The sequence below is a fragment of the Malurus melanocephalus genome, unplaced genomic scaffold (assembly GCF_030028575.1).
Source record: "Malurus melanocephalus ecotype Western Australia unplaced genomic scaffold, MMel_1.1 scaffold_667, whole genome shotgun sequence".
NCBI lineage: Eukaryota > Metazoa > Chordata > Aves > Passeriformes > Maluridae > Malurus > Malurus melanocephalus.
In genome coordinates this window covers 128,516-147,659 of record NW_026623899.1, presented here as the reverse complement: position 1 = coordinate 147,659, position 19,144 = coordinate 128,516, and the positions used below count along the sequence as shown (strand labels likewise).

The following is a 19,144-nucleotide window of genomic DNA, read 5'->3' as shown; positions in this document are numbered from 1 at the left end:
GGAGTCTTTGCTTTCCTAGCAACACTGTGTGGGTCCAGGACTGCCCAACATTCCCCTCTGCAAGCAGCCCCAGCAGCGGGGCCATACTTACACCAAATATTGTGGAAAACTCACCAGGAAACACTATTCACTTTTCTTTGCTACARACAAATGCTTCCCAGTCTTTGTTCAAAAACAAAGGTTATAAAGACTAATTAATAGTTTTTAGATTAATATTAGACTACTTAGACTTAGATTATTAAAAGGAAAACCGAACACTCTTCCAGAAAAGTGAGAGCCTAAACTTGACATAAAACTCAGCACAACAGACCACAACATGTTCTGTTCCACTCCCAATACCAGYAACAATCTTTCCACCACGAAAACCAAAAATTATCTCTTCCTGCTCTGCAGGAATGACTTGTCAACCATCAAATTCACATACAGAAGAAAAGCAAGGACAAGAACTGCATTGCCCAAAGGACTGGTCCAAGACATGGAGCCTTTCACTCGCTGTTCTGGAGTCAAAAGTGTACATATTTGGGCACAGGACCAAAAGTGCAGACACTCATTCCTGGTTRTCCTCCCTGAAGATCACCTTGCTGTAAAGGTCACAAAGCAAAAATGCTTCCTCTGTGTTTCACAGGCTGCTGATGCCACCTGGGGAAATGCGTCAAGCCAGTCACTCCCAGTGCATTAAGGAAAACCGGTTAGGAGACAAAAGCCTTCCTCAACTCGGAGGAGTGTTTACAAATGTGATGAATGCCAGTGTGCCCTAGCATGCCAGCTTGAAAATAAGTCAAGCACCTGGCCCTTAGCACAAAAGGCTGACTCACCTGTACAGCATCTCTTGCTTTGAAAAGACCCCAGGTTTAACACTCCCGGGGACACAAAGTACTTCCAGGAGGCTGATGGGAGCATGACTTTTCCTGTCCTCCTCTCTCCCTGCACACATCACTGCAGACAGAAGTTGTGGGATGGATTTCCAAACCAGGGGACAACAAAGATGGGGACAAAGATGAGTTGCACACATGTGATCTCTCTGACACTGCACGAACACCCCCTGGCACAAGATCATCTCCTCTGCTCCCAGGGGAAAAAGAAAAACACCACAGAGATTAACAGTCACCAATACTTAAATCTATGCTCCACCGAGTTCTAGCCCCATGGTTACTTCCCACCCCACCCTGGAGCTCCACTGAGAACTACAGTATGAAAGTGATCAAGCACTTTAGCATGAAACATTGTATCAACTAACTCAAGAGGAAATTGTTACTTGTTCCTACTATATCTTCACCTTCCCTGCTCAAATCTGCTTACTTTTCAGACTGCAGCTCATTCATTCCTTGTAGAAAACTCTAAACTGGGACTCATGGAAAGTCTTCTGGCTACGACCCATGTAAACAACATTAAAAAGAGAGAGAAGAGAAAAAGCAGCTTGGTGACAACAGTTATGATTAATCAAATATCAAAACTGCTTCACTGCCATTCCCATTACCATCCAAATAGATTTTGCTTTTCATTACCTTCACTTTCATTTATGTAGAGAAGAAAAATAAGCCAAACARAACCCACCACCCTTATGAAGAACCATATTGTGCACCCTGCTGAGTAATCMCTTGTACCAGCTTTTCATTCACACTGGTGACAATGATAAAAGTCCACTGTGAACCAAATCCCCTGCCCAAACTCTGAAAGGATCATGAAAAGATCTGAATGAGAAGAGATCTGAAAACTCTTTCCCCACTTCAAGAAGAAAGTTGTCTCCTCCCCATCATAGCTCTTTTCAAATTGCAACACTTTCAGTAATCCACAAGTGATCCTTTTATTTTCAGGAACAAACTTTACATAACATGAAGAGGCAGTTCCTTGCAATTTGTTTAAGCTAAATCCAAATCTAAGCTACACTGTGYTTGAGCAAAAGACAAATGGAGCCTCTGCAAGCTCAGGTTGTCAACTAAAACAAACATCTTAACTCCCACAGTATGTACTGGGGAAACTGCGTGGGATCATTTGAGATCAAAGTTTTTTCTGCATGGCTGMCACACACCTACATGGCCACTTTAGGCTGTAGGAATGTTACCAGGACAGCACTCTCCCAGCATTGCATCAAAGTTATCAACAAAAACACATGCAGGTACCTCATACAGATTTATATATTTATTTTTACTGGCATCAAATCAGGCTACTACAAGTGCAAGGTTAAGTCTAGTCCTACAATAGCTTATCCTACTTTTAGATCTGTTCTGCAACCTCTACAACATCACATGTGCCCAGGAGCAGTACAAGGAGCTAATTCAGCTGATAACTACTCTAAAACCCTAAAAGGGATMACCTTCCTGCACTGATTCACCATTCTATGACAAAAAAAAAAAGGCTGGAACACAAGGATGGGACAGGCACATGACACAGGGAACTCCTGGATTTTAATTAGCTGGAGTAACCAGGGAGGCTCAAGTGAAGTCAACACACACCCACAGTGTTAACAACACCACTTCTCTTCCTGTTGTCTTTACACGTAAAAGGCATCACCAGTGCTGTCTAATCAAGTACAAAGCATAAAAWTATTTTACACCAACCAGGCCACAAAGCTCATTTGTGCTGGAAGCAGAATGTAGGGAGAGGCATAATATTTTGGGCACAAGCAATAACAATACCACTGAAAGGGCACGACCACAGATACCTGATGAAGGTAAATGTCATAAGACAGAATTAAAGACTTTGAGCAACCTGGTCTAGTGGGAGGTGTCTCTGCACATGGCAGGAGGGGTTGTTACKAGATGACCTTTAAAGTCCATTCCAACACCTTAACATTCTATGACAAAAYAAAACTTCTAAAAATTCCAAAAGTTTTCTGCAGAGAAAAGCTAAAGTATAATTACCTTAAGTAATGCAAATACCCTTTTCCTGAATGCCCAAGAGCTACTCACAGGATTGGCACAATCTAAGTTTAACACTTTACATGATGAGGCACTCAAAARGGTAGTTTTGTTTGCTGGGGAAGCAGGCTTGACATGTCCAAAAAGTAATTGATTAAAATATTCTGACTATAGCCTAAAACAAGTCCTGCGAGATGAAAAACATCATTYTATGTCAATAATAGTACCCTACCATACTTACAGAGGAACCATACTAAGCCTGAGTCCTTGTTTTGCAAATTTCTAACTTCTGGGTGCTAAACTCYAAAACAAAGCTTGGAATGTACAATCTGTACATTCCTCAACAGATTCCAGGTAAATATATTCAAATTACCCTTAAAGAATCTGAAAAGAAACTCCTGCMGATATTAAGAAAGAAAAATAAACCAAGTTCTATTAATGTAGTTGTTCCAAACTTGCACTAAAAAAAATRCTCTCTCATCATGAAATGAAGTTGGACTGGTGTATTTACTACAATCCCTAGTCAAAAGCTGACCTAGTCAAACTAAAGACTGGAAGGTAAAAGRTCTGGTATCATTCAGAAGAAGATGAGGGACAGCCATTTAAGACTTTGAACTGAACCTTTTTAAAGGGTGAGATGACACAAACCTATACCTCTCCCTCATCTCATTCACCCTAGCTTTTACGGTCACTAGTGCAAGCCAAATACGAAAAGTGACTGCATTAGGACAAACTCCAAGTCTGGTGCTATCAACTTATCTAAAATAAACTGTTTGTCTGTGTTAAGTAAACTATTTAGCAGAAAAACGACTGTCTGAAAAGCTGCTGTACATTTTTAAGAAGTGAAAATGAACAGTAAGGGTTTGATCCTGAAAGTAATCATCACATGCAGATTTTCACTATTTCTATGGGCTCWGCACAAGTGAGGCTACGCTGGCACTCGGGCACCTGATAAACTTCACATACCTGAAACAGTTAAGGATGTTCCAATATGCTCAGCATACTGTTTTCATTTGCAAAGCTGCTAAATAGTGCTTTAAAAGTTGRATTAAAAAATAAATGGAAAAACATCCTGCTAGCATAATGCTCCAAGCAAATCAATGCAAGAAAATAAGAACTGTAAAAAGAAACCAGGATGCAAACATGTGCCATGCAAGTGCAGCTTCCTCATGGAACTATACTAAGATTTCTTTTCAAAAAATTTAAGAGATGAAACAAAAAATTGCACATTGCTAAGAATGGTATTTATTCCATCTCCTTTTTCTACATTACCCTTTGTATTATTACAAAGGCAATTCTATGCATAGTAGAGAATGTTTCTGGTTATTAAATTTTATGTTTCTCTGTTCAATGGCATTATACTGCATGTGGCCTTTTTCTGCAATTAACATCCAAAACACAAATTAAATATTTATGGATAAATGTCAATTATGATTATGAGAAACAATAAAAGGACCATAAATTAAATAATGCAGATGGAACAATAAAGTATTTTCACATGATCAAAACAATGTTTCAGTGTTAATGCTTTCTTATTCTAATTGAAAATGTAATTATGTACTCACAGGTGTCRTTATTGCATAAAATTTGGTAAACAATACCATCTTTTCAGCATTATSATGCAATATAAATCCCAGTAAGAAAAAGCCAAACAAGCCTGGTTGCTTCTTCCAGCAGTGCAACATTACTGGATGCTTCATAGACATCTCCAGTTTGAGACTGTCCAGAGTACAGCAGGGTATTTTCACTGCTATTCCTAGACTATTTCCATCTTCTGTAACTAATTATCCACAATTCTATATTTTGTTCAGTATTACCAGTTTCCCCACATACTCAAAATATTTTCCCACTATTGTACTTTTTAACCAAGSAAATAACCCCAGGCTTGCTAAGAAATTTTTCAAAAATAAATTTTTAAAAATAAAGCATATTTTTAAAAAATGTCAACATGCAAATACTCCAATATGACACTGGGACAATSACCATGTTATTTTAAGGTCATTACTGCTGTTTCTGAGGCTGATTTTTATTTTTAAAACAAGGTCTGAAACAAAACATTTTTACCAAACTACCAAAAGCAGCCAAAAGTCATCAGTGGCAACTTAAGGAATTGTAAAYTACATGGGACACACTGTTCACAAACAAATCAGATTTATGGTTATATTCAGTGGTTCCTGTTACCTGAAATTAGAATTAGAAGCTCATTAAATATGAATAAATTTCAGAGAATGCAGAGGCACAGCATTATATTGATGAAAGCTTCATTAAATTTTCAATGATAGAGCTGCTTCTATATTTGTGGAGGAAGGACACAGAGTAGAAAGAAGTTGGGGCAATTCTCCTTCAAGCAACTTTCTACTCTCCCTAGAAAATAAATGGATTTTAAAATAAAATGTTGGACTAATTAGGTGTAAGAGAAAATGACTGTGGTCCATTATATTCAAGGAATGRTAACTTTCAGGTCAACATTTGTCTTGTATACATTTGCCACTTATACAACTAATGTTCCAGAACAAAAAAATTGTGAGAGAGAGAGAAATTGGGTTTGAATGATTAAGCTCATATAAAATACAGGCTCTGAACTCAGTGGCAGTCACTTTTTAAAATATTCACTTAGAAAAACAGAGTATTAGAAATGAAGCCTTACCTAGCAAACAGTAAGAGATAAATCTATTTATCACAGTCATGCAGTAATGCAGCTTTGTTTTCACTACAGAGACTGAAGCCAAGAAATAGATCTGTGACAGAAAGCAARCTAGACACAAGCCCACTACTGAACCAGATATTTAACATTATCATTGGCAAGTCAGACAATCAAAATCTCCACCCATAAAACAAGCTACATGAAAGAACGCAGCATCAAAAACRCAAAAGTGAAAATTCAAGCGGTCTGATCCCTCTTGTGGTCATGCACCACAATATAAATTTATTGTATCTCCACACTGTGCTAGCCAGTTTCCTTTGGAAAAAAGGCTTATGCAATCAGGCTGCTACTCAGCTCCTCCCCTCAATATCCATTACCTTATGTCAACTAAGTCATGCAGTGGGACAGAGGCCTCAATGTCATGTTATTTCTCTAACAACCTGCAGGATGTATGGCCTGGGCACTACATGTTTTTCTTACAGTTCATGTGCTCGGACTGCCAGGAAGCAGGATGAGGGGTTGCTCCTTCCAGTTTGTTAGAACTCCCACCTCTTTCAGGCTTTTGGATAGGCAAGGCTCAGCTAACATACACGGGCAATGCCGGTTTATCCTCAGACCTTGTTTATTCTGCCCTGCTCAAATCCTGCTTCGACACGTTTACTGTTTTTCTCCCCCTCTCCAGTTTTCTTTGGCATGCACAGTCAGCATTAAATAACTGACCTTCTCAAAACCACCATGAGGTAGCATTATCCCCACATTACCAGATAAGGAAATTAAGCCACTATAATTAATGCTTGAAGCATGCCCAAATTTCGCATTCCTGATTTAAGAGTGATTAGCATTAGCGCTCTAGAGGATTTCCTCTGCTCAAAGCCCGGCTCCCAGGGAGCRCAGGAGCAGCTGCACACAGCCTGCACTTCCAGAGGGGCATCCCATGGGCAAAGTGGAACCCCTGCAAAATGCTGTGCTCCAGGAACTCRGCCAACTCCACCTTAGGGCTCTGTAAATAACTCAAACATCTGGGTACTGCCCCAGCCCAGTGAGGGAATACAAGATCTGAGCGCTCTTCTGCACCTCCCTTCTTCTGGCCAAGGCTTTTGGATCCAGGCTTGGCTAATTTCCACTTAGACACCAACAGCTCTTCACCACAATGTTCAAGCACACACACACTCACAAATTCTCACTTCTGACCTTCCCACAGACATCATCTTCCCATGCCTTCATTCTCCAAGAACCTCACATTTTCCTACGAGGTTCTTTAGCTCCAGTTTTCCCTCAGTCTTCTGAGAGTGTCCTAAATCCTTCCCTAGCCCAGTCATCTCTCCTTCTCTCAACTCCTCATCTTGTCATGTCCCTTTCTCCAAGCAAGTCTCCCTCCTGATCTTTGCAGCTTCCTTTACTGCCATATAGTAGGACTGGGAGTCAGCCTCTCCTTTCAAACACTACAGCATTTCAGTTTCCCCAAAACCATGAGGTGTTTCCCAGTCAAATATTCTTTGCGGAAGAAAAAAGGCTCCCTTTCAAAATCTGTCAGCTGGYAGCAAAGGTTCCCACATAGACTCCATGTAATTTGAATTCCCTCACTTCACCCCAAGAAACAAATCTCCAAGGGGCTGTTCCACTCATACATCAAGATCCTGCTCATGTGAAGGCARCTAATTCTGGACACACTTTCTGTACTACCTTTGCCCAAAACCAAGCAGACAGAATAGAAATCAAGGTGTGTTTTGCAAAATTTTGTTGCAAGAGTAGAAACAAAAGAAATTGAAAGCAATACAGCAATTCTAGACTAAGCTCAACAGACAAGTATGTCTCCAGCTCCTGAATTCCTCCAAGTCTGCTTAGTTGACAATGTTCAGCAAAATCACATCACCCTGCCAGTCCTGTTAACTACTCCCTCTCCCTCTAGGGAACTCAACCATATCCCAAAAGTGAAGATAATTTTTCTTTTTTTTTTTCCTAGAACAAGGGATCTTGGGGGATTTAAAGGCATCCTCCCATCYCCAGTTCACAGCACATCAATCACATGCTTATCCAACCACACAATTGCCACCGACAGTCTTTCCTGACGCCATCCAGGGTGTGTAAGGACTATTTTTTCAGTCTTTTAAAACCTACAGACACTACTCCCAGAACAATCTGGGCTCTTTTGTTTACACAGGGTTATTCATATACTCACAGTGAAGATTATCTAGTCCCTAGTTACACCTACAGATTGTTCAACTCATAATCCCCACAAAAGTTTTCTTTTTACAGATAAACACATGACACCCTGCAAGTAAGGATGACAAAGACATTAAACATTTGTCTGCCTGTACTTGTCTGGAACCAGAGATCTTCCTCCTTCACCCTGGCTCTGAGGGCAGCTCTTGCAATTCATCTAATCCCAGTGCCAGACTTTCCTGCCCAGTTAGACCCAACACTTCCCATTCCAGCTCAGCAGTCTGAAGGTGTCAACATTGGCCAAACCACTCCCTTCCTTGCCTTTTGCTGTCTAGGAACATCAGTCCTTCTTTGCCACCCTGGCAGAGAGACTGGCAGTCTGGCCACACTTCCTGGAACTAATAAAAAACTGAAGAGTACAACATTCTTGGGAACTTYCACCTCAACCTTCCTTCTTAAAAGTAAACCAACAAAATACCTTTTTTCTCCCTCAGCAGAGCCACTTATCTTCTCTTTAACATTAAAGAAGTTGCCATGCTCACGTTAAGCCCAGGATTCTGCAAATGCTTACACACATTCTAACCTTAGTGTCAGTCAGGAAGACAGGACTGTGTGGGTGTAGCAAAAATCACTACCTCATTTCTCAGTTTGAAGCCAAAATATTTGACCAGATGACTTCCTCATTGTTTCTTTGTGGCAGAGCCATCTTGTTCTCACTGATCTGAATTTACCCACATTCCACACAAAAAAAAAACCTGAAAGTATTTCCTAATACATTCTCTCCCCACACACGTTATATTCAAAATAACAAGTTAATATCATTTTCACAGCATCAAAAAAAAAATTTAGCTATGAGAAAGTTTAATTTTGTCACATATAGCAGCAGTTCACATTAAGTTCTTTTCTCAGATCTGGTCTTAACAAAATTAATTCTTGCAAAATATATTTTAGAAAAGAGAAACGAGGTAAATATCATTACTAAATTCAGTTCACTGTTAGGACTGCTTCTTGTGACTTTTMTTATAGCCAAAGTAGCTTTTCAGTGAGGACACATCCACTGATTCCTGCACATCATCAAACCAAAGAGGGAACAAGCAAAATGAAACTTAAGTGTCCCCAATGCAAGCTCAGCATGGTGCCTGCCCCACGGTTTGCTACTGTCAGGGATTTTTTTTTTCCTTATTTCTTAACCAGATGTGAACAGAGCACTCAATTCAACTTCCAAAATGTTGACCTGGCTTTTCTTCAAACTTCACCATCAGCTGTCCAGGGGGCAGGAACAACCAACCAAAGCCCCACACAAACGCAACTTCTGAGTACTTCAAGAGAGCACTTTTGGATCTGCCCTGCTGTGAATTTAGTTACTAAGACATACATGTTTTATAAAATGACTCAGCAATCTATTTGCCTAATTTCATAAATATTAAACCTATGTATATTAGGTTTAACCTATAGCTTATTAACATCTGACAGATAATGCAACCACACAGAAGCAATTCTATTGTCCTTTTTCCTCACGAATCCGCAGAATTATTTGCTTCAATTAAAACAAAGTAGCTGCAATTAAAAGAAAGAAAAACCTGCCTAATCTGAAATTGTTTAAACAGCTCTTTTGTTTGCCTTCTTTTTGAGAAGCACTTGTTTTGACTGCAGAGATCTACCACAACTTGTCAGACCATTATCATATTGAACCCTAACAAGGTAAGCATTTACCCAACCCAAAAGGGGCCAAGCATGTTGGAAGACTTCTCATGGGCACCCAGACCCATTTCCAGGACCTCAGAATCACAGAATGGTTTCGGTTGGAAGGGACCTTAAAGATTAYCTTGTTCCAAMCCCCTGCCATGGGCAGAGGCACCTTCCATTATAACAGATTGCTCACAGCTCCATCCAGCCTGGCCTTGGACACTSCCAGGGATGGGGCAGCCCCAGCTTCTCTGGGCAACCTGTGCCAGAGCCTCACCACCTCCACAGCAAAGMAKWTTTTTCWAGTAACTAATCTAAACCTGCTCTCTTTCAGTGTGAAGCCATTCCCCCTTGTCCTGTCACTACGTGCTCTTGTAAAGTCTCCAAACCAGGCTGTAGATTTAAGTAGACTGAATTTGCAGAACCAAGGAAAAAGAATTTACTTTTCCATTTACTGACTGGAGAGACGGGTTATAAACAACAGCTTTTCTTTTGCCAAGGTCACAAGGAGCAGAACCATAACTTAAATTTCCAAAAAGTACTTACAGGGACCAAAGAACAGAGCTCTGTGAGCTTTGCTAARCAGACAAGAAGTATTACCAAGCAGACATGGCAATTGATAGCTCAACAAAGAAAAGAGACGATTTCCTAAATATGCCAGTTTTAAAACAAAAGAATTAAACTGAGGCATTAACACCACTTCATCAGAACTATTAAGACCAYGACTCAGAGCCAAATGTAAAAGCAAATATTCACTGTCAAAACTGGATGGCAGAAGGAAATAACCTCTTGGGTATTCTGCCATGATTTAATCACCTCCCATGACTAACTTGCAGAGACTTTGGAAGACTAATGGGATGGAACATGATCCAAAGAGCATCTAATCCCAATTAATAAAACCAGGAATAACTCCAAAAAGACAAAGACGAAATATGACCTAGATTTCTATTCCCTAAGAAGTCAGGRAAAAGCTTTCTTTCTGAGCGAATACATCCCACTTAACAAAATAAAATAATAATTTTGCTTTTTCCTTTGAGGAAGCAGAAATGCTTTGATTGTGCAACTACTTCAATCAAGCACCAGTTAATTTCTCATAGCAGATCTGACAAAATGAGAAAAAAACCTCCTGATGTGTCTCCCAAGTCACACAGCAGAAACTAAAAATTCTCTGCAAGGTGGAAATTGCTAGGAATGAAATACACTACATAGCTTTCATTACTTGCCTCCCCAAAACAAAGTAGGCATTTTCAGGACCACATCAAGTTCCTATTCTGGTTGAGATTTTTCAACTGCATGTAGTCCTAATCTTCTTTAATCCATCAAGATTATTCACACTTTTCATACAAGTAAGGACCTACTATCCAGGAATCTGATTTGAGGTGTGATATGGTGATAACAGAAAAAAAAAAAAAAGCCTAAGAGACAAAACAGAGTACTTGCTCTTCCACATCAGCCAACTTTTAAAGCATGCAGCTTCACAAAATGAAGAAAAAACTAAACTAACATTGTGCCATAGTAAGGTACTTCCTTCCACTCTATTTCTACCTTATTTGTAAATGCAGATTCCTACAGATGACCTTGCCCCACCTCTGATGTCTGAGTGATCATTCACAAGCCATTTCAACTTTCTAGTTCTGCATTACTGATCAAAAAAGCTCATTTTATGTCAAGTTAGCAAACTAGATCAGCTCCTGCAAGGGTCCAGTAAGTACCAGAGTCTGGAGCCTCTTTTCCTTGTGCCTGCTCCCTGCTCACAAATCCTGAATGTACACTTCTATGGCTGAACCAGCACACTCCTACTGTTTGCACTCCAAAGCCCCCACACCACTTTTTTTGGCCTAAAAAACACATATATCACAGCCAATCTTTGTTTACAAATGACAGCTCTGAATCATCGTCCTTGTATACCTTGCATTCAAGGTATTTTCTTTAGAAAAAAAAGCTTGCCAAATAAAACTCAAATGCATATTTAAGCCCCCTYCTAATTCCCACATGCTCAAGTTAAAAGTTACAGGTCTGACAGATCTTCACTGCCTACCTCCAGTTTAGACTTCTTCACTCAAACTCACTTGGCTGAAATACAGTTTTATGTTATTTTCCACAGTCTCCAGGGTTTCCCCCCATCCTAGAAGAAAGGCATTTTCTTGAACCACACTGCAGAGAAGAATGCAGCAGGAAGCCAAGCCATCCTTTCACTTGGAAGGCGTTTAAACAAGAAKATTCCAAACTTTTTTCCAACAACTCCAGCCCCACGCACTGGCATGAGACCCCATTCCCCTGAATTCACCAGGGATGTTCCTACTTCTACCCCCCAGGGAATTTGACAGCCACARAACTCCAAAAGCTTCTGACATTAAAATAAATACACAAATAATTAAACCTCTGTTTCTTCATCTTCACAGCCGTTAACATCGCAATTAGAACTCTCCAAGGATGCACTTCCCCCCTAATGAATCCCTGGAAGAGCCCTAACAGGGTGCAAGGCAGATTAGAGAATCCCCACAACACAACTTGGTGAATTGATGTCTCCCCTGAGCAACACAAAGCTGGGCCTAGAGACAGTAAGCTTTTTTACACAGTCTTCATTTTGAAGCCTTATTAACAAATTAAATGAGAAACAAATACATCTCCCTCTGAGAATGGGAGAAAAAAAAWTGCATTTTAAAAAGAAGCCCAGACACCTTTCCATAAGTCTCTTGCAGACAGCAAAGAGATCAGAAAAGCTTCATAATAGAGCAAGTTCATTAACTACCATCTAAGATCATGGTGGTACACAAACAAACCCAAAAACTCCACACTTGCAGCAGCTGAAATTGAACTTCCCAGTTTTCTGTGGAGGCTGCTCTGGTCCCTGTGCTCTTGTCTCCCAKAAATGTCAAGCTTGGAAAAGACAMTGCCGTGACAGCACAACAGCTGGCRTGACACTGGGGAAGAAAAGGGGGTTCTTTGCTTTTGCTGGTCAGCAGACACCCCCATTTCCTCTCTCTACAAGCCAGGAAGGGTCACAGGTAGCTGGAGTGCCAGGACCAACTCCTGAAGAAGAGCTTTCAATACCAGTTTCCTTCCTGCTCCCTATAAAAGGTAGTGGGATAACAAAGGTGAACCAGCAGTCTCAATTAACCACCTTTTTTACCTTACATTTTTGTGTCTCCTTTTTGGASACCATATGGTCCAAGTTTACAGCCAAGAATAAATCTCTTTACTCACTCCTGTTTGCAGTAACAACCTTAACGTTCTTTTAATGCAGGTTTGGTGGATGCATTTCCTTTCCTCTTTATGCAAGTAAATCAGTGGGATATGCTTAACCTGCCTCCTAAAACTCAACACAGGCCATGAAATCCAAGCAGGCAGAATAAAAGATAATTCATGGTCTCAAGTGAAGCCAGGTGGATTACAACTCCATTGGCAAGCACGCACCCAGCATCTGTATGCTTAGAAAAGACTCCAGGAATTGTCTGAAAAACCAAAAATTGTCATGCATGCACAACGGATTTTGAATATAATTCTTGAGTGAACCCATAAGAGAAAGAAAATCCATTAGTGCACCTTAGAAAGTAATGCATTACAGGACTTTAATCAAGCATTGCTCCATAGTTAGACACACTTTTCCCTSCACAAAAGTTTTTTTAAAGCCAAGTATCTGATGCCTTGAACCTCTGTTATACTTAAGAAAATAAACTTAAATGACATCTATTATTCTTGAACTAAGCATTTCCTTACTAAGTCCCATCCTAGAACAACTTTTAACTGCTAATTTATCATCCTCCCTCCCARTGACAGGGAAGATTTATAGTGGAAAAGGCTTATTTAACATTACTCTGATGCCAAAAACACATGGTATTACACTTTTGGCGATATTGGTCAAGAAGCAATAACCAAAGAAAATAAACTACTAAGAAATAACCCTCCCATAAAAACCATTTCCACAACTGTAAGGCTTGGCAAGGTCCTATTGGAATAAACTACAACAGAGTCCYAACTTGAAGGTTGTTTACAAAAGACCAAATGTCCAATTTCATTCTCTTGCAGCCACCTGCYTATCCCTTATCTCCGCTGCAGCACTGCTGTGCTTATCAGCACTCTGATCCCACTCTGAGCACATTCCAGAGCCCCACTGACCATGGGAGGACTGGCCATGCCAAACGTGCAGCATTAGGACAAAGCCACTGTGAGTTTTCTACCATAGCTATGGTCAAGCCCACTGACACAGGAAGAGATGCAAAGGAGAAGGAAGGAGAAATGCTCCCTGCATGTTTCTGCCAAAACGCAGAACCAATCTGATGGCAGGGTCAAGGTTATGATAAGAAAGAGATGGGAGGCCAACACAGGCACTCTCACATGCAGCATCTATCTCAGATGAGATTTAAATTAATGAAGTGAGGAAGAGAAGACTGAACAGCCAAACCTCCAAAGCACAGGATTTCATAGCAGGGGGAACCTTCACWGCASMYACCCATCAAACAAAGAAAGAAAAAAGAGGACACCTGTTGCCCAACAAGATCTCAGATAGTCTCAGATTTCTTTTTAACATAATAGGTGAGAAGAAAAAAAAATAAAAGAGGGCAAAAATAACCCATGATAAAAGGAATGGCTCTCCTAATTTCATTGTAATCAGAGGGGAAGAACTGCCTAAGAACATGAAAGTGGAAACAACCCGGCTGACAGAAGGCATAACAAGACAACTCTCACAGTTCTTCAGAAGAGACAACAGACTCACAAAACGGAGGAAATGAACTCATGAAAACGACAAGCCTTCTGAAACCCAGATGAAAGAAAGATCTGAAGGTTACTGACAAATCATCTCAGCTAAGTACAATATTTTAAAATTCAAGGTACTTTGCACAAGTGCAAATCACATCACTAGAGGTCACTTAATTAAGTAAACAGCACAGTTGACAAAATAGGAAAGGTCCAAGCTTTAGGAAAGAAACTTTAGGAGGCAACACTGAAGGTAACATGAAAATATTCCTTCAGAAATGCCTGCAATGCAAGAAAGCGCAGTTGAAGCAGGAGCGCATTAACCCACTATTCAATGAGAGGGAAAATCTCTAACAGATGATGCCAAAGCACTTGGGGCATTTTCTGCATCAATCTCCACTCASTAAGATGGATTAGCTGGCTAATGTAACTCATAGCACAGCAGAAGGAGCAGGAGCCCAAGCTAGAACTGGGAAACGCATTACAGCGACTGCTCCAAACCTCCCGAGCCAGCAAAGCCACGGCTCTGAATTTTCCATGCAGATTTATCGGCACACTTCAAACGAAAAGCACGATAAAGGCAATGTGCTTCTGCAGACAGCTTAATGAGCTTCCATAAACCGATGGACGTGTAGTCCATAAACCTGTGGACTATATCCAGCACTAGGAGTACTTCAAGGTTTTCAAACGTGGTAGATGTAATATTTACCCTTTGGAAACTGACAAAAGCAGTTTTATCAAGGATCATCTCTGCTCTCTGCGTTAAGTTCCAACAACCTAAAGAAGGATTAAAGCACCTGCCTTTAAGGAGCAGGAAACAAATACACAGGGAAAGACAGACCAGAGTCAGGATTAGCATCAGATCCTGGGAAGATGCCAAAATAATCTAAGAAATTACCTATCTCCTGCATACTTCAGATAACAGAACAGATGAGATCCAACACACAATTTCCTGGAACAAATCATATCTGAGGAATATAATTCCCTCCAATGACACAGTAACAATGTAGGTAGTGAAACAGCAATATAGTTTTGGTTTAACTGGACTTTTGACACTCAAAYTGACAGTCATATAATCTAAACAAAAGCGGAACTTACTGAAGTAGTCAGAGATAAGCTATCGTTATTTCAGTCAGAGAGAAAATTGGTCAGAAGCCCATTCACATGGTTCTAATCTTCTTGCATTCTCCACTGTTACACAAAGTAACCAGGGAAAGAGGGTTATTTAGCAATGAACTCACTGCAGGCAACACCATATTCTGCTGTGACTCCGTTTGATTTCTTATGGTCACAAGCAACAACTTCCAGCATCTCCCAGACAATATCTTGTCCACAAACTACACATTAGAAAATACYGGGATGTTAACAGAGAATAATCTGGGGCAGTTTCAAAAACTTGGATGGAGAGACTCAGAATCCAAAGTCAGTGCAAAAGTTACCTGAAGTAAAATGCTGTTTAACAGAGCAAAAAGGTAACACAACATGGAAGGAAAGGTTAAATTCTGTTCTGCCCACAGATATGCTGAATGGTAAAGTGCTAAAGAATCTGGGGCTTATGCTCAACATAAATCGAAGGTATCACTGCAAAAAAAAGAAAAAAAAAATACACAAAGACTCATCATTCTGACTGTATGAAATGCAGGTATGAAAAGAACATTAAAGAATTTTGACTCTGGATGTTGTACTAAGGACTCAGACGGAACATCACATCCAGCTCCAATAAAATGCAAACCAAGTGAAAAAAGCCCAAAGAAAAACAGTGAGAACAACCCCCAAATGTAATTACAAATAAATAATCACTGATGAGAGGAGACTGAAGCAATGGAACTTCTTCAGAGTGAAAAACACTGAAAAAAATGTCCTCAAAACATTAGACACATTCCTACATAAGAGAATAAAGAACTCACAAGTGTATAAAATTCATTATAGAGTTCTTAAATGCTTCAATTATAGCAAATAAATTTAGATTAGAGATCAGGAGTCATATTTTCAATGGTAAGAACTACAAAATATCAGAATAGATTGCCTAAGGATAAATCTCCACCAGAAACTTATGCTAGCTCATTTGCTTTGGGAGGTCATAAACATTCCTTCCTTGTGACTGAAACATGGTGAATTTATGAGAGAACAAGAGTCAGTTACCTCCCTTTATTCACAGGTGGGTCACGTGAGCTTCCGGTTCCTAGATGAGTTATTATGAAAATTTATTAACCATTACTAAGAAAYAACTTCTGCATGAAGGCTTTGTAACACTGTACAGAAACAATAATAAATACATAACCCTAAAAGAGCTCTTGGAAGGAAAATACAGAGGAAAAGTGACATACGTGAACCACATCGAGATGAAGAGTCCTTAATTACAACAAAAATGAGGAAACCCAGAGATTCTACTCTGCAACAGAGATGCAAACAACAAGAAGTGGAGGAAGCAGAGGCAGTCCTCGTGCAGGTATRAGAAGCAAGACAAGAACATCAACCCCAAACACGGTGTCAGCAACCGCACCCAGTAAAGCAGAAAACACTGTTAATTTTCTSAAGTGAAGCTCAACTACAAAAAAAGTCCCAAAACAACTGAGAACCAAAGCAGGAGAGCAAACTGAGACATGCTGTCCTCTGCTGGAAGTGGGTCTGGAGGAGCCTGAAAGCACATGAGGACYACTTTGATCAAGTCCTTTGATCTTCACCAAATACAAGATCGAGGCATCAGTTCAAACCCGGACAGCTTTGCCCAAACGCTGCTGTTGCCTTTTGAACTGAAGCTAACGCTGCACTTGTACAGACACCACTTTTGTCATCAAAGGGACACTCCTGAGACCACCTCTACTACACCACCACACCTTCATGGAAACAGAAGTGCTTRCATGACCACAAAGAACAGGAGCAGRGAGCAGAATGAAAAGTAACACWTTTTTCCTAAGACAGTAAGATAAATCCTATCTTGTAATTCACTTCCTTCATCCTGTTCACTTACAACACTGCAACAAGGCAAGCAAAAGCTCTTAGGCTACATCTTYTGAATGTAATTCATATATAATTTAAAATACACACATTAGAGGAAAGATAAAAAGACAAAAAACCTCAAACAAACAAAAATTTAAAAAGACACAGGAAGGACTGCTATTGCATACGGGGCTTCTATGGTGCACATCCAGAAACAATTTACAGTACAGCCTTTTAAACTTCCACACTAACCAAGGATGATCTCCAAGTCTGAAAATGAATGAGTTCAAACTGTTTATGACTTAAATCAGCAAGAGCCAGTGCTAGGAACGATCTAAGGGTTGAGTTTTGAGGGGAAAAAAAAACAAAAAAAAAACAAACAACAACAAATGAATGAGTTAAAGACTACCATCAGCAAACCTTCAGCAAAGCATTCTACATTTTGGAGAACTAATACATTAAAAGAATACAACAAAACACTTTACTACTCGAGCATAGTTTTAAATACAATTAAGAAATATTCAACTCCATGGGAAATGTATTTTTTCCCTGCATTCCTCGCTTCGCACCCCGAAGCCTCGCAGCCCTGCAGGACAGGAGCCTGTCCCGAACAAACGCCGTGTCCCGTGGATTCCTCCCCGCTTCCCCACGGGGATTTCATTGCAGAGAAGCCACCAAGGGCAGCGCGTCAAACCCACACAGAACCCAGCCCGGGCTGACACGGACCCTCCGGGGCAGGGAACGGCGGCATGAGCGGCCCGGAGCCGCCTCGCAAACGCCGCTCGGGGCTGGCGCAGCCGGGATCGCCCCCACCCCCGGACCGGCCCGGGGAGCGACCCCATCCCCCAGGCCCCACMGCCCGGTGCCCCGCAGAGCAGCGGGGACTCCGCACCGCGCCCTCTCCCCCTGCAGCCCGGCGCCACTCACAGCGTGTGCCCGCAGACGTTCACCATCAGCTTCAGGGACGGGTTGCGGTACTTGGTGGTCTTGCACCGCGGGCAGMCCAGGTCGTCCATGGCCGCCTCCCGCTCCCCTCCCTCTCCCGCCGCGCCTTCCGCCTTCCGGTGCCGCCGCCAAACGGCCCCGCCGCCGCCCAGCGCCGCCCCGCGCGTTCCGCGCCCGTTCCCGGCCCCGACACCGCCCGGCACCGCCGGCCCGAGCGGGAGCGAKCCTGCCCCGCGGTGAGGCTGGGGGGCTGTCCGGCCCCAGAGCTCCGGGGGTTATACGGGGAGAGAGGGGACATTTGCCCAGGCTAAACAACAGGAATCGCAGAATTAATTACTTTGGAAAAGACCACCTTGTCAACCAGACCATGGCACTGAGTGCCACGTCCAGTCTTTGCTTAAACACCTCCAGGGATGGTAGCTCCACCGCGTCCCTGGACAACCCATTCCAACGTTTAATCGCCCCTTCTGTGAAGAAATTCCTGCTGATGTCCAACCTAAACCTTAACTGGTGCAGCTTTGGACCGTGATATCTCATCCTGTCGCTGGCAGCCTGGGAGCGGAGCCCGACCCCCACCTGGCTCTTTTCAGAAAGTTGCAGAGAGTGATAAAAGTTACCCCGAGTCTCTTTTTCTCCAGGCGAAACACCCCGAGCTCCCTGAGCCCCTCCACACAGATCTTGTGCTCCAGACCCCTCCCCAGCTCCGCTATCCTTATCTGGACTCGCTCCAGCACTTCAATGACTTTCTTAAAGCGAGGGGCCCAGAAGCGGACACAACGGAACTCCCACAACCATCCCGACCAAARTGCCTCACCCCCGCGGTACAACAGCACCGGGAGCGTTTTAACCCTTCCCCTTTCCMGGGAAAGCCGCAGGTGACGGGAGCCGCCGCTTCCCGGGGGCTCCAGGTGGAGATGTGRGGGGGGGGAACGGAGAGAGCAGCGCGGCCGCTTGATTGACGGTTGCCATGGAGACGGTGTAGCCCCGCCCCTCCCGGCGCCGCGCAGCCAATGGGAGCACGCGGCCGGGGCAGCGGTGGGCGGGGCCACATAGTCTTGCGGCGGGTGCGGGAGTCGCGGCGGGGGGAGCGGCGGAGCGCGGCCGGGATACAGCAGCGATCCCGGATGGTCACCGCGGGGCCGGGGGAAACCTGATCGGCTAGAGCAGGAGGAGGAGAGAGATAGGAAGGGGGGAGAGGAGGAGAAGTGAA

At 42.2% G+C, this 19,144-nt stretch overlaps 1 protein-coding gene across 1 annotated transcript in view; it reads right to left on the bottom strand.

Moving 5' to 3' along the window:
- MNAT1 (MNAT1 component of CDK activating kinase) overlaps window positions 1-18,048 on the bottom strand; it is a 114,573-nt gene extending 96,525 nt beyond the window's left edge. Inside the window, exon 1 of the mRNA XM_057383855.1 lies at window positions 17,917-18,048. Within this exon, the coding sequence (XP_057239838.1) occupies window positions 17,917-18,005 (89 nt within the window). The 5' untranslated portion in view covers window positions 18,006-18,048. The remainder of the gene's footprint in view (window positions 1-17,916) is intronic.
- Between the last annotated feature and the right edge of the window lie 1,096 nt (window positions 18,049-19,144).